The sequence below is a fragment of the Benincasa hispida genome, chromosome 5 (assembly GCF_027475165.1).
Source record: "Benincasa hispida cultivar pf3 chromosome 5, pf3_genome.v1.1, whole genome shotgun sequence".
NCBI lineage: Eukaryota > Viridiplantae > Streptophyta > Magnoliopsida > Cucurbitales > Cucurbitaceae > Benincasa > Benincasa hispida.
This window is the reverse complement of record NC_143482.1, coordinates 69380505-69392776: the sequence shown is the minus strand read 5'-3', so window position 1 is coordinate 69392776 and position 12272 is coordinate 69380505. Positions and strand designations below refer to the sequence as shown.

The following is a 12272-nucleotide window of genomic DNA, read 5'->3' as shown; positions in this document are numbered from 1 at the left end:
GTAATAAATCTTTATTTTAAAAAAATGTCAAGGAATAGTAATTATTTCAAAGTCTTTTTTAATAAATAAAATTTCACACACAATTGAATTTTAACATGATATCCCAGAAAATGAAAATAATAAATAATAAAGGAATAAATTTAATAATTATTATTATTACTATATATTTATTAAGTAATAATAATTTTTTTAATAATAATAATTATTATTATTATAAAAAAAACGTATCGTGGATATTTAGATTTTGGCGTGAAAAGCGTGAATTGTGAATTGAAGCAAAAATCACCCGAGAGTCTGAGACTAAAACGAAAGCACGCCACGTGTCACAGGTTATGACAAAGCTGAGCTGCCAACTAATTTGGCGAGACATCCCTGTCACGCGCCCCTACGGAAAACAATGCTTTTCCATTTCCGGCAACAATGCTCCACCTCCAATCTCATCTCCTTCAAATTCCATTCTTCCGACTCCATAATCCTCCTCCCTAACGCCTAATTTTCCATTTCCACGCCTTCGACGTCCTCCCCGATCGTTTCTCTACTATTCTGGTAATCCATCTCTCTCTGCTGCATCCCGATCCTCTCCTTTCTCTTTGCTTCCAACGTCGTTTTTCTATTCTATTCTGGTACGTTGTATGATTATGGATGCATTGCATAGAGGTTTGATCTATTCGATTCTGGGCGTTAATATCTTCGTCCTTTTACGGAACATTTGTTTCACTTTATCTGTTAAATCGTCGTCGTGGCTACACATTCACAGATAATGGGATTGATTCGTTTGGGTATACAACCTCCTCAATGCGGATGCCGGAGGCACCGATGAATATTCATTTATTTGGTTGGATTTTAGATGATTATTACAATCTAGGCCCTGTTCTTGAATGCATTCCTTAAGGCTAGAGAGCTCTCTCTCGTCGGTTATGTTAGAAGTTCTCAAGCTCCTTTCTGCTTTACTATTAGCTAAGAGTCGGAAGGTTTTGTGGTTATTGGATTGGCAAAACTTGGTCAAAAGAAGAAAATAGACTCCTTTGTTTTGTTGCAAGCAGTCTCATCCCATGCATTTCTCACTACCTAATTCAACAATGTTCATTTTTTTAAGCTCCCGATTTGAATCTATCTTATTTCCACCTTGGACTTCTCGTATGGCGGTAAAAAATAGGCACTAGGTGGATGTAAGATGCTATTGTTTAATATCAACCTGTAAAATCATGGGTTTTAAAGGTATAAATCATTCACGGTTAGCTTTTATCTTAAAGCGTAACTAAGAACACCTCACGTGTAATGCATCACTGCTATTGAGCTTATTCTAAGGGTTATCTAGATTTTGGCTTTCCTTCCGCCAAGTTGGACCTTTGGGGCCAAAAGTATGGTTTCACTTGAGGAGGCTCTTTCACACTTTTGTGCATAGTTTGATAAGTTTTCCACTTTTTTGACCTTTAATTTGTAGCCAACACATTGAATTGGTACTGACATACTCTGCTTTTGGAATGAGGTGCTACAGACGAGGTCAAGAATGGCTATTGGATTTAAATACTGGGATGATTGTGTTGACCCGCAAGACATAGAAGCAATGTGGAGTTACCCTCAAGTATGCGCTGAATGGTTAGATGCTGGAGAGTCCAAAACGCAAAAGGTCCACCTCTCGAGAGATCCAGATGGACAGCCTTATTTGACTCAGACAGAGATGAAGGTCATAAACTTTCTATAGTGTTTACGGACATAAACTTAAAGCAACCCTTAAGCCTTTAACTTTGATATTTCTATCAGAACTTGTAGGAGTCATAAGCCTTCATTGTAATGTTGACCATATAAGAACCCCTGCATGATTTTAAAAGTAACTCAATCCTGTTCTAATTTCAACTATTTATCCTCTTGAGGAATTTGAATATTTGCTTTCTGGTTATTCAACATCTTTTTCATTTCTGTCGTAGTGAATGAAAATAATTTGTTTGCTTCTTTAATTTTGATGGACAAGTTCTTAGACAAGGAATGGCATGTAACAACCTCTAAAATTATTGTAAATTTTGCTGTTCTCCAGGCAGTGGCAGATATCATTCTGCAGAGGCACTTTGATTCCAAAGTAGATTCTGTAAGTTTTTTTTTTTTTTTTTTTTTTTTTTTTTTTTTGTTTTTGCAGCCGTCTGTTTCCCGCTAAAGCTTCATCTATTTGCAGTTATCTCATTGTGCTGATATTGATATTCAATTTACTTTTTTACCAGTATTCTTTCTTTTTTTTTTTTTCCTTAATGAAGATTGTTGATCTTATCAAAACAAAAAACAAAAAAACCAAAAACAAGAAACTTTTCTACAAAAAAAAAAAAGAAGTGATTTTTTACTATTTTCTTGGCAGTTGTGCAAGAAATAGTTGCTTTATTTAATTTGCAGATCTGTAGTAATAATTCATAATTTGCACAGGAAATGATTTGTGCCATAGCAGAACTTGAGAGTGATAGACAGCCTCTTGCAACACGTTATGACAAAAAAACCAAGGAGACAACATTAGGGATCATGCAAATAACACTTAAAACTGCTCAGTGGCTGGTCAGGTATGAAGATTCGGTATTTTATATATTCTACATATTTAAATATATACATAACATATTTCATTGAATAAAATCCAATTAGGACACATTACACTAGTAACATTTTTGGTTTTCAGTGAATTGGGTTATCAATCTTATGGATTAGAAGGGAACCCAGACGTTCTAAGTAAGCCCTTTGTCAATGTATATTTTGGGGCTGCTTACCTTAAATGGTTATCAAACTTTGAGCAGAAGTAAGTCACTGAACTTGCATTTTGTTCATTTTTTATTGGTTGTATTTGCCTTCGGCAGCTTCTAGTTCAGTGTATATATTTTTTCACCAAGTAGTTAATGTCATTAACCCTCTAATATAGCGTTCCGTATATTAACAAGGCAAACTCCTTTTCAGAGAAAGAAATGAAGAGTTTGTTGTTAGGGCCTATAGAAGTGGTACAAAGAAGGCGACTCACAAGACAACTTTACCATACTGGAAACGATATCTATCAGTAAAAGAAAGTCTTCCATCCAGGTGCTCATATCCTATTGATGAATAAAGTTTGAACTGCAATAAAGTTTATGTTCAGATCAGATGTTCGTTAATCCTGTTAGCAGTTAAATGGATAAATGAAAATCTAACCCACTTGAACACCTTAAGAATATAATTTTCCTGATGAAGTGTAAGGGCATACTTTAAGCTTATATTTAGCTTGTCCCCTTGTTCGCATAATGCATGAGTGAGTTTCATTGCAGAAACTATTTTCTTTCTTTCCCTTCAAAGCTTGATTGATTAGTTTTTTTTTTTTTTTTTTTAATTATTATTATTAAAAAAACAAAAGAGAAAGAAAGAAAGAGATCAAATATTTAGGTAATGAGTCCGATTCTAACTTTTCGGGTCTTTTTACCTTCATAAATACCACCAAAACAATTTTTCTGCAGATCTATAATTTTGTTCTTGTAGTTGTTCTATTAAATATATCCCGTCTTCAATTATAACCGTGTTTTACTTTCTGCGTATAAAGTTCCTCATCCCTTTACAAGACAGTCAATAGAGGTGTAAAGAAATGGTTCTACTCTGCTTTTGAGATTTGACCCGAAATGTAGTGGTCGAGTCTAATGCAGCAGAACTCGCTCATATTGGCAGAAACTATGGACTTTTAATTATCTGTAATATTTGAAATATCTTGGTGCTTGCATTGAAAATCGTGCCTCTAGTCCAGATAGGTGATCGCTGTTTTTGGTATTACAGTGGAAACCTTTTCGTAAATAATCATGTCTAATTAAAATGGGTTAACTGCTTATGAGTCATGATAGAAAGAAAACATGCTTAGTACAATGTTCCAACTTTTAAACTGATCATCATTGCATTGGTTATGTCTAGGAAACATATCAATGAAGTCTCCAGCTCTGCTACGTCCCCTCCACCTGCTTCAGGGAATACAGGTTGCATTTCCTTATATACACCTCTGATGATTCATTTACTCGTGGATCATATTCTCGTTATTAGAAACTTGGATAACTGGAGTAAAGGACTTTTTTCTCTTTTTTCTTTTCTTATTCTTCAAAGACTAGCAGAAGAGGGAAAAGGGTCAAACAATGAAAAAAGAAGAAAAAGAAGTGGAAGATAGCTCTTTTGGACTGAAAAAAACATGTACATAGAACCCTCTTTTTTTAACCTAATGCAAGTAATGACTATTCAATACCCTTTACCAACGTGAAGTACCTTTAACCATCCATTAGAACCAAAGATAAAGGACAACAAAATAAACTAGTATTATAGATTAACATAACGTTGCTTAGTGCTCTTGTATCATAACACAGAGTAATCTTCGCCAGAGAGAACAATCATTTGATTATAGAAGAGAAAATAAGAAGCAGCAGGAAGTTGGACTTGAGAGAGTCACGCTTTCCTACATTCATAATTAGTGTGAATCAATTTTTGCTACCCACCAAGAGCTTCGGCTTTATTACATATACAACATTTATTTCTTCACCATAGTAAAGGATACGTACATAAATGCCTGCAGACATATATGTATTTGCATTTCATGGAAATGACAGTCTATTTTCTCCTCTCAAAGAGGGCGCAGCTATTACTTATACATTTTGGGATTGTCGAGCTACCCCTGAGGACATGGAAGAGATGTGGAATAACCCTGATGTTCTAAAAGAGTGGACTAAATCTGGAGAGAAAAAAGGAAATGTACGGTTTTCTCATGATTTAAAGAAAAGACCATATGTTTCCAGAGTAGAATTGAAGGTAAAATTTAATAAGATTCTCATACATCATAAGAATACTTTCTGTGGTTTTCTATGTTTTTACATTCAGCTTATATTTGTAGGAAAGTTGCTTTTATTTTCTATTCAGATGTGCAGTGATCTAGAATCACTTGCAACAAATAAGTTGTCACATTCCTCTTATCAATGCTCTATTCTTTAAATTTTTCAAGAAAGAGGAGAGACTTTGAAATTTCTTTCACAAGCTTGCTATCATGTTATAGCTTCCACGCACCTGATTGCTTCAACTTCTTGAGGAAAATAGACCAACAGCGTTTTAAATTTGTAAAAAGGAATCTGCATTCTAATTGGCATCTGTCTTGCAGGCCATTGCCGAGATTATTCTTTCAAAACATTTCAGTACAAAAGGAGTTAAATCAGTAAGTCTCCAGCCAGTTCATCCCGTACTTTCTTTTGGAATATATCTTTTCTGATTCTTTTCTCTGTTTCGTTTGATACTTTTCCATTTTCTAGTGTTTGTCCATAAAATGAGGATGGGAGCCGGAAAACTCAATTATATATACAATAATAATACACTACAGCTAAAAATAGTAAATAAAAGAAAATACAAATCACCCCTGTTTCAACACAATCCAATTAATGAAGAACTGAAGCCTTTATCCAACAAACCCTCACTCAGAAGCTCTAGAATTTGAATTGATAATGAAAGGACTAATTAGAAAGATATCAGAAAGGGAATACCATAAATAGCAATGAAGCTTGGCCAACTTTAAGATGCCCTCCTAAACGAAAACGCAACTATAATTATTAGATGTTGGAGCGTTGATTAGGTAACCCCATAATAGCTCTGGATTTCCACACAGCATCTTCTTAACTCAAGGAGTACAACTTATAGAACATATTCTGTTAAAAGTAAGGTCATACACGCACTCAACATCTGTCACTTAAATTTTGTATGTCACCAAAAGTGCAAAATGTGTTAAAGAATTATTCATTTAGAAATTAAATACCAGTTTGAACTGACATATTGCAATTGGTTTCAAAGATTTGTTGGAATAAATTTTCTCCTGAACCAAATAACTCGTTAGTCTAAACTTTTATTCAATTTAACATTCTTCACAAAATTATTTATGGTACGAGTATTGGTGCACAGACTGTTCTATGTGCTTTAGCAGAGGTAGTTAGCATGCGCTTCATTAATGGAGTAGGAGCGCGTCCTGGAATAATGGGGATTGACTATTCAACTGCATCTTGGCTCTATATGTATGTCAATCTTGTATCAATTTACTAAAAACTATCAGCATATGTCTATCATTGTATTATTGTGAGTTAGTTACATTATTTACAATTGTTTGTTGGGTTAGGGAGTTGAGGTACAGAGCATACAGACTTGATTCTGTTGACGACTTAACCAAGCCATTTGTGTCCATGTATTTCGGTGCTGCCTACTTGGTTTGGTTATCTGAGTATGAAGGGAGGTAGGTTTCTTCTAGGATGAAAGTCATCACTCTAAGTATGAAACAATTATCTTCCGACTACCATATCTGAAGTGGTAGTTTTGTTCAGGGAAAGAACTCGGCAGTTTGTCGTTCAGGCTTACATAGCCGGGCCGCAAAATGTAGATCTTCAAGAGACAAGCCCTCTTTGGCTCAAATTTGAGGAAGCATTGAGCAACTACGAAGACAACAAAAGGTTAGATATTTCTAAACATCTCCCTCTATTTTATGCTTCAATTTTCTTCCACTTGCATGACTAAATAGCGTAATGGTTATTTTACCTCAGTGGCGCTCAAGGGAGCTGTTCCATCATGTAAAGCAGGCATTTCCTTTATCTTACGATCTGTTTTCAACTGTAAGTCGTCCATCATCACTTGCTCTCTCACAACAAGAAAAGGATGGAAGCAAGATATTCATTCTTTCACACGACAAAAGTGAACACCATTTGGAAGTTTTCGTTTTGTACAGTACTGGAACATTATTACCAAAACATCTGTTCCATTCATTTGCCGACCATTATATTTCAGTGCCAGCAGCGCCTGTCTTTGGGTTTTCTGTACGGATGAAAAAGAATTCCTAACCAAAATTAGAAATTAGAACCAAAACTTTTGAAAACAGGAACGAAAGGCAGTTGGTAATGTGAATGTAGCAAAAACGAAATGCCCGTCTTGCCTGATTATGCAATATATTTTTCTTCTCCCTCACTGTTTCCTCTTTCTCTGAATGCTTTCTTCTCTATTCAAACTTATGTCTCCTTCATTCTTTACTGCATGAAGCTCTTTGAGATTTTTTTCATAGCATACTTTGAGGCTTCTTTGTAATCATTCCCAGTTTACGGTGATATCTGATGAACTTGTTTTATTTATTTATTTATTTTTTTTTTTTTGGCAGTTCAGAGATTCTTTTGATATTCAAATTGAGAGAAAAACCTTAGTGGTGAAATTATTTAGGAAGTTGTTTATGATAAAGACAGTAAATTATTCCCAGCCATATTTTCTTTAATATTTTTTAAGACCTTTGTAATCGAAGGTACTCGTAATTCATGAACAAAATAGCCTCATTATACCTATAAACTTATTCTGACCTCTACTTGACAAAACTTTGAGATATATGTCAAAAATTCACGTGAACTGGCCAGAATGAAAGTTGGGTTGTTTTGTTTCATACACATTTTCATTTTCTTTTCCTCCTTAAAAAAGAACATTTTCATTTAGTTAACTGAACTATTATTTTGAATTTTGATAAGATACAACTAAATTACGCTGAATATAAGTAACATAAATGTGAATGAATTGAGTCAAGGCAATCATTTCAGAACACTTACATCTCAAAGGAATGTTTAAAAAAGGCAACAGTGCAGAGTCGTTCATTCTCTTTCCTTTCAAACGACCAAAGAAATTTACGGTACCAAAAGGGAAAGAATTTACGCTGAAGAATCATCATATATTCTGTATAAGGGAATTCATGATACATGCATAATTTCATGCTTATTTCGGTGGCAGTATCCTTTAGTTTTCTTCTTTAAGAAGTTGAAATGTGAGATTTTCACCTTAATTATCCATCATTATGAATGTATCAGGGTATTTTGAAATGACTATTGTATCATTTAAAAGTGAAAATAAAGGGCCAAAAAGTACATTATATTTAAACATATTTTATTTTAAGAAAAATAACAAAAGAAGAGCTACAGAAAAGCTTAACCCTTTTTTAGTCTGGCACCCATCAAAAGCTAACGAGTCGAAAGAATCTGTAACTGGCTTCATTCACGGTGGTCTCTTTTAGACGAACATTAAAGTGAGGATATTTCTATCTTTCGTTGTAAAAATGGAACCCACAGCACAAACTTCCTCGCATCAAAAGTCGTGTTTAAGTACGACATTGTATTACCCCAAGAAATGTGTTAATTCGCAAAAATGGGTGGTTTTAGAAGTTAATTAAGAAAAAATGGTCGAAATTTTGTCTCTAATGGAATGTTTAGACGTATTTTAGAATAATTTAATAATATGTTGACCGGTCCAACTGAATGTGTCTTGCATTCAGTTGATTATATAAAAAAATTAATTGTGCAATATCAAATCAATCTGAATATGTTTGTTGAATAAATGCATTCAGACACTCGTTCAGGAGGTCTATGGGACGTCAAACCTCGTTGGCCGTGATGGAATTTTTATCTTTTTCCACTTCAATCCCCCTTAAATTTTGCCATTTTTTCCTTAATTCCTTCATCTTCTTCACTCATTTGCTCCTATCATCCAATAGCTTTTTTTTTTTCATCTCCTTCCTATTTTCTCTACCAAACCGCCATTTCTTTATCATCTTCTCCACATTTCTATCCCAAAATTCGAGAGTCTTCTCAATTTTTACCATCTTCCTCATCTTATTCATATTACCATATTACGAGTCTACTTTATTTCAGTGCAACATTTTTCTCTTGGTAAGTTAATATATTTTTGTTATTTAATGAAAAATTAAATTTTTCATGATTTTATACTGATTTTTTTAATGTTATCGTTTTCTTTACTGCGATATTATTTCTGAGAAAAATTCTACAAATGATCGTTCAAAAGTTATGTATTTAGTTATTTATTTTTATTTGAAATGATGTATATCGAATATTATTATTATAGTGTATTTATTATTGATTTTTTTAGAATTAATTGATTGTTTGAGAATCAAATTTATTATGGATTTTTTATTAGATTTACTTTGTGTTATATGCACTATTATGTTAGAATAAGTTATAGATCTATTCAAAAGTTTAACTAATAAGTTGTACTATTCATCCTAATATTTAAAATTAAATATCAAATTTGTTATGAGTTTTTTTTTTTTTTTTGTTAGATTTACAAGTTTTTTGTTATGAATTATTGAGTTCTCTTTCTTTCTTTCTTTCTTTCTTTCTTTTTCTTTCTTTCTTTTCTCTCTTTTTTTTTTTTTTTTTTTTTTTTTGTTGGTGGTTAGATTATATAGATGCAAGAATTTATATTTAAAATTTTAGGATGAAGGAAAAATGAGGATGCATGTCTTTATAAGAGAATATTTATATTGATTTTTTTTAGAATTATTGAATGTTTGAATATCAAATTTGTTATGAGTTTTTTTTGTTAGATTTACGAGTTTTTGTTAGATTTTCATCCATATTATGAATTTCTTTGTTAGATTTTTGTTAAATTTATTGTGATTTTTTTTATCAGAATATCAAATGAGGATGCATGTTTATATAAGAGAATATTTATATTTAAAGTTTTAGGATGATGGAAAAACAATGATGCATGTCTATATAAGAAAATATTTTTATTGATTTTTTTAGAATATAAATGGAATAAATTGTAAAAGGTCCATATAAAAAACCGAAAATAATAAGATTGAACAAATAAATATACTTACATAGTCTTTCATAAATATCAAATTGCATTGGTCAAACTACAATGGATATTGTGGAGTTTCTATGTTATATGCATGGAAACATTGTTAATGGGCCAAAATGTAGAATATGATAGACAATCATCTCTTCGTATAAACATGCATCGTCAAGTGGACTTCAACACATTCATCAATGGATTATATGATGCAGTACCCATAGATAGAGATGATGTGGTAGAGGTAATATTTATATATGGTAGTTATGTAGTGGTATCAAATTTTCAAGTTTGAAAGTTTAAGGACGGTATGATTGAACTTTAAATAGCAAACCCTAATTGTTTAGGGTTTTTTGCTTCCCTATATCCTAAACAATAGACGCGGTCACATGATGGCGGTCATCGTTGTGGATGGCTAACCATGAACGTAGCTGAAAGAACGAATGTTGTTCTAAAAGGAGCAAAGAAGCTACCCATTACTGCACTAGTCCAAGCAACATTCTAACTAACTATCACCTACTTCGCTCCTCGTCGTGTAGAAATAGAGACTATTCTTGAATCTGGAGAGTTTCACAAAGTAAATTATTCCCATGTTAGTTATCCCCTATGTTCGTATACTGTCTATGAAATATTCTAAGTAATTATGCAGTTAAGAAATTAACACATTGGGAAGGACGTACAACTATACATGTCGTTGACATATTTCATTATAGGACAGGTTGTGTGAAATCACCACTTCAATCAACCCAGTAACACTGAAGCGTGGACCACACATCAAATAAACTTAAGTGAGAATATACACATACAATAAGTAGCAGAGTTATGGAATCACATGCTCTCATGTCATGGCTACGTGTAAGACCATTGGGTTAGACTACTTATACTACATCGAAAATTATTATAAAATTCCCACTTATCTAGCGTGTTATTCACTTCAATTTGAGCTCATCCCCGATAAAAATGTTGGCATGATCCTAATATTCCCACTATTTATCCGGACGAATCAGGAGTTAGAAACGTTGGCAGACGTTGTACTTCCCGCATGTAGAACAAGATGAATTGGAGGGAACGTTACAAGATACGTTGCATAATTTGCAGACAAGAAGGACATAATAGATGGAATTGTCCCAATTGAGCACGCGATGCGACTTAGTTATTGGATTTCGTTATTAATTTTAAGTTTTTTCTTGTAATTTTTTTTTAACTATTCATAAAGAAGGTAATTTTAGATATTCCTCAATTAATTGTAATTTTAGATATTAATCGTCCTCATTGATTGTAATCACATTGATTTACAGTAAATATTTAAATTAAATTCAATCTTATTTTTATGGATCAAATGGATGATGATGTTAGCACAGAGCCATATGACGACTCAGTTTTCTACTTACAACGTAGCCATCGGTCCGAAGTTGTTTAGGAAGATGAGCATATTGATACTATGCATTGTCGACAACGAGAGGTTGTTATTCCAAGGCAGGAAGATCCAGACCCTCATATCTTGAATTATTTACGAGCTGCAGGATTCTATGGAGTCTTATGTATGAAAATTATACAATTAGATTGACATCTTATTACAACATTAGTTGAACAATGGCGACAAAAGGCACACATTTTCCACATGTTGCATGGAAAGTGTACGATTACTATGCAAGATGTAGTCATCTAATTCAAACTGCCGATTAATGGAAGATCGTTGATTGGATCATTAAACTACAACTGGGAACAACTATGTGCTATCCTTTTAGGCATAACAACGAATGATAACTTTCTTAGGGGAAGTCGTCTTAATCTACCATGGCTAGCTGATTAATTCAACAATTTTTCCCATTTACCAGATGATGCTAATGAAGAAGAACTCCAACGATATGCTGGAGCATATATTCTCGCATTGATTGGAGGATTGGTATTTCCTGATAAATCCAACAGTAGAGTACACCTAATGTATCTTCCTCTATTTCAAGATTTTTTATGTTGTTAGGACGTACAGTTGGGGGTTGAATATCTTGCATGATTATATAGACAACTATGCAATGGTGCAGTTATAGATGGCAAAGACATTGCAGGCTCGCTTCTATTGCTGCATATTTGGGCCCCGGACCGATTCTCTCTTTTATCACCTCCATCGATATGAGAACAACTTGGGTGACAAACCACTTGCATTACGGTATAAATAACTTGCATTTTTACCTTATTATTATTTTGTCTCCATTATGAAATACTAACAACTTGTGATTGTTATAGATAGAATGACATCTTTTTTGTCATCAGAGTACCGACACATGTTTTACTGCAGTATAGATACATCTTACATACGCTTATGCCTAACCAAGTGATATTATATTCATTCATTTTATATATTAATAATGTTTCAATCTTTTAGTTCATTAATATTTTGACACATATGCATGCAGATTATTTGGGAGCCATACAATCATCCCATCCAACTAATGTTGTCATATTGTCTCGAGGGTAGTAAGATATGGACATCCAGATGTCCACTCAATATCTTTTTTGTTATGGAGTGGCATCAACCAGATTGTGTGATGCGTCAATTTGGGATGTTGCAATAAATTCTGCAACCCTACAATACAGACGCTCGACTCCATTCACACGATCTAAGAGGCAAGCATGAGCGAGATTGAATTGCATATTTGGCTCCT

The 12272-nt window shown here is 33.4% G+C and overlaps 1 protein-coding gene across 1 annotated transcript; it reads left to right on the top strand.

The window, feature by feature from the left end:
* Positions 1 to 365: 365 nt before the first annotated feature.
* Positions 366 to 6954, top strand: LOC120077127 (transglycosylase). The gene is made up of 13 exons (XM_039031024.2): positions 366 to 546; positions 1499 to 1687; positions 2036 to 2086; positions 2413 to 2543; positions 2657 to 2773; positions 2929 to 3048; positions 3898 to 3959; positions 4598 to 4776; positions 5120 to 5173; positions 5908 to 6017; positions 6119 to 6232; positions 6321 to 6446; positions 6537 to 6954. The coding sequence occupies exons 2-13, from the start codon at positions 1511 to 1513 to the stop codon at positions 6565 to 6567; spliced, it is 1272 nt and encodes a 423-aa protein (XP_038886952.2). The 5' UTR covers positions 366 to 546; positions 1499 to 1510; the 3' UTR covers positions 6568 to 6954.
* Positions 6955 to 12272: the final 5318 nt, after the last annotated feature.

Excerpts from the sequence above, each read along its gene's own strand:
- LOC120077127 (XM_039031024.2), top strand. The coding sequence starts at position 1,511 with ATGGCTATTGGATTTAAATACTGGGATGATTGTGTTGACCCGCAAGAC. Across the intron at positions 3,049-3,897 it reads AAAGAAAGTCTTCCATCCAG|GAAACATATCAATGAAGTCT; the intron begins GTGCTCATATCC and ends GGTTATGTCTAG. Across the intron at positions 6,018-6,118 it reads ACTGCATCTTGGCTCTATAT|GGAGTTGAGGTACAGAGCAT; the intron begins GTATGTCAATCT and ends TTGTTGGGTTAG.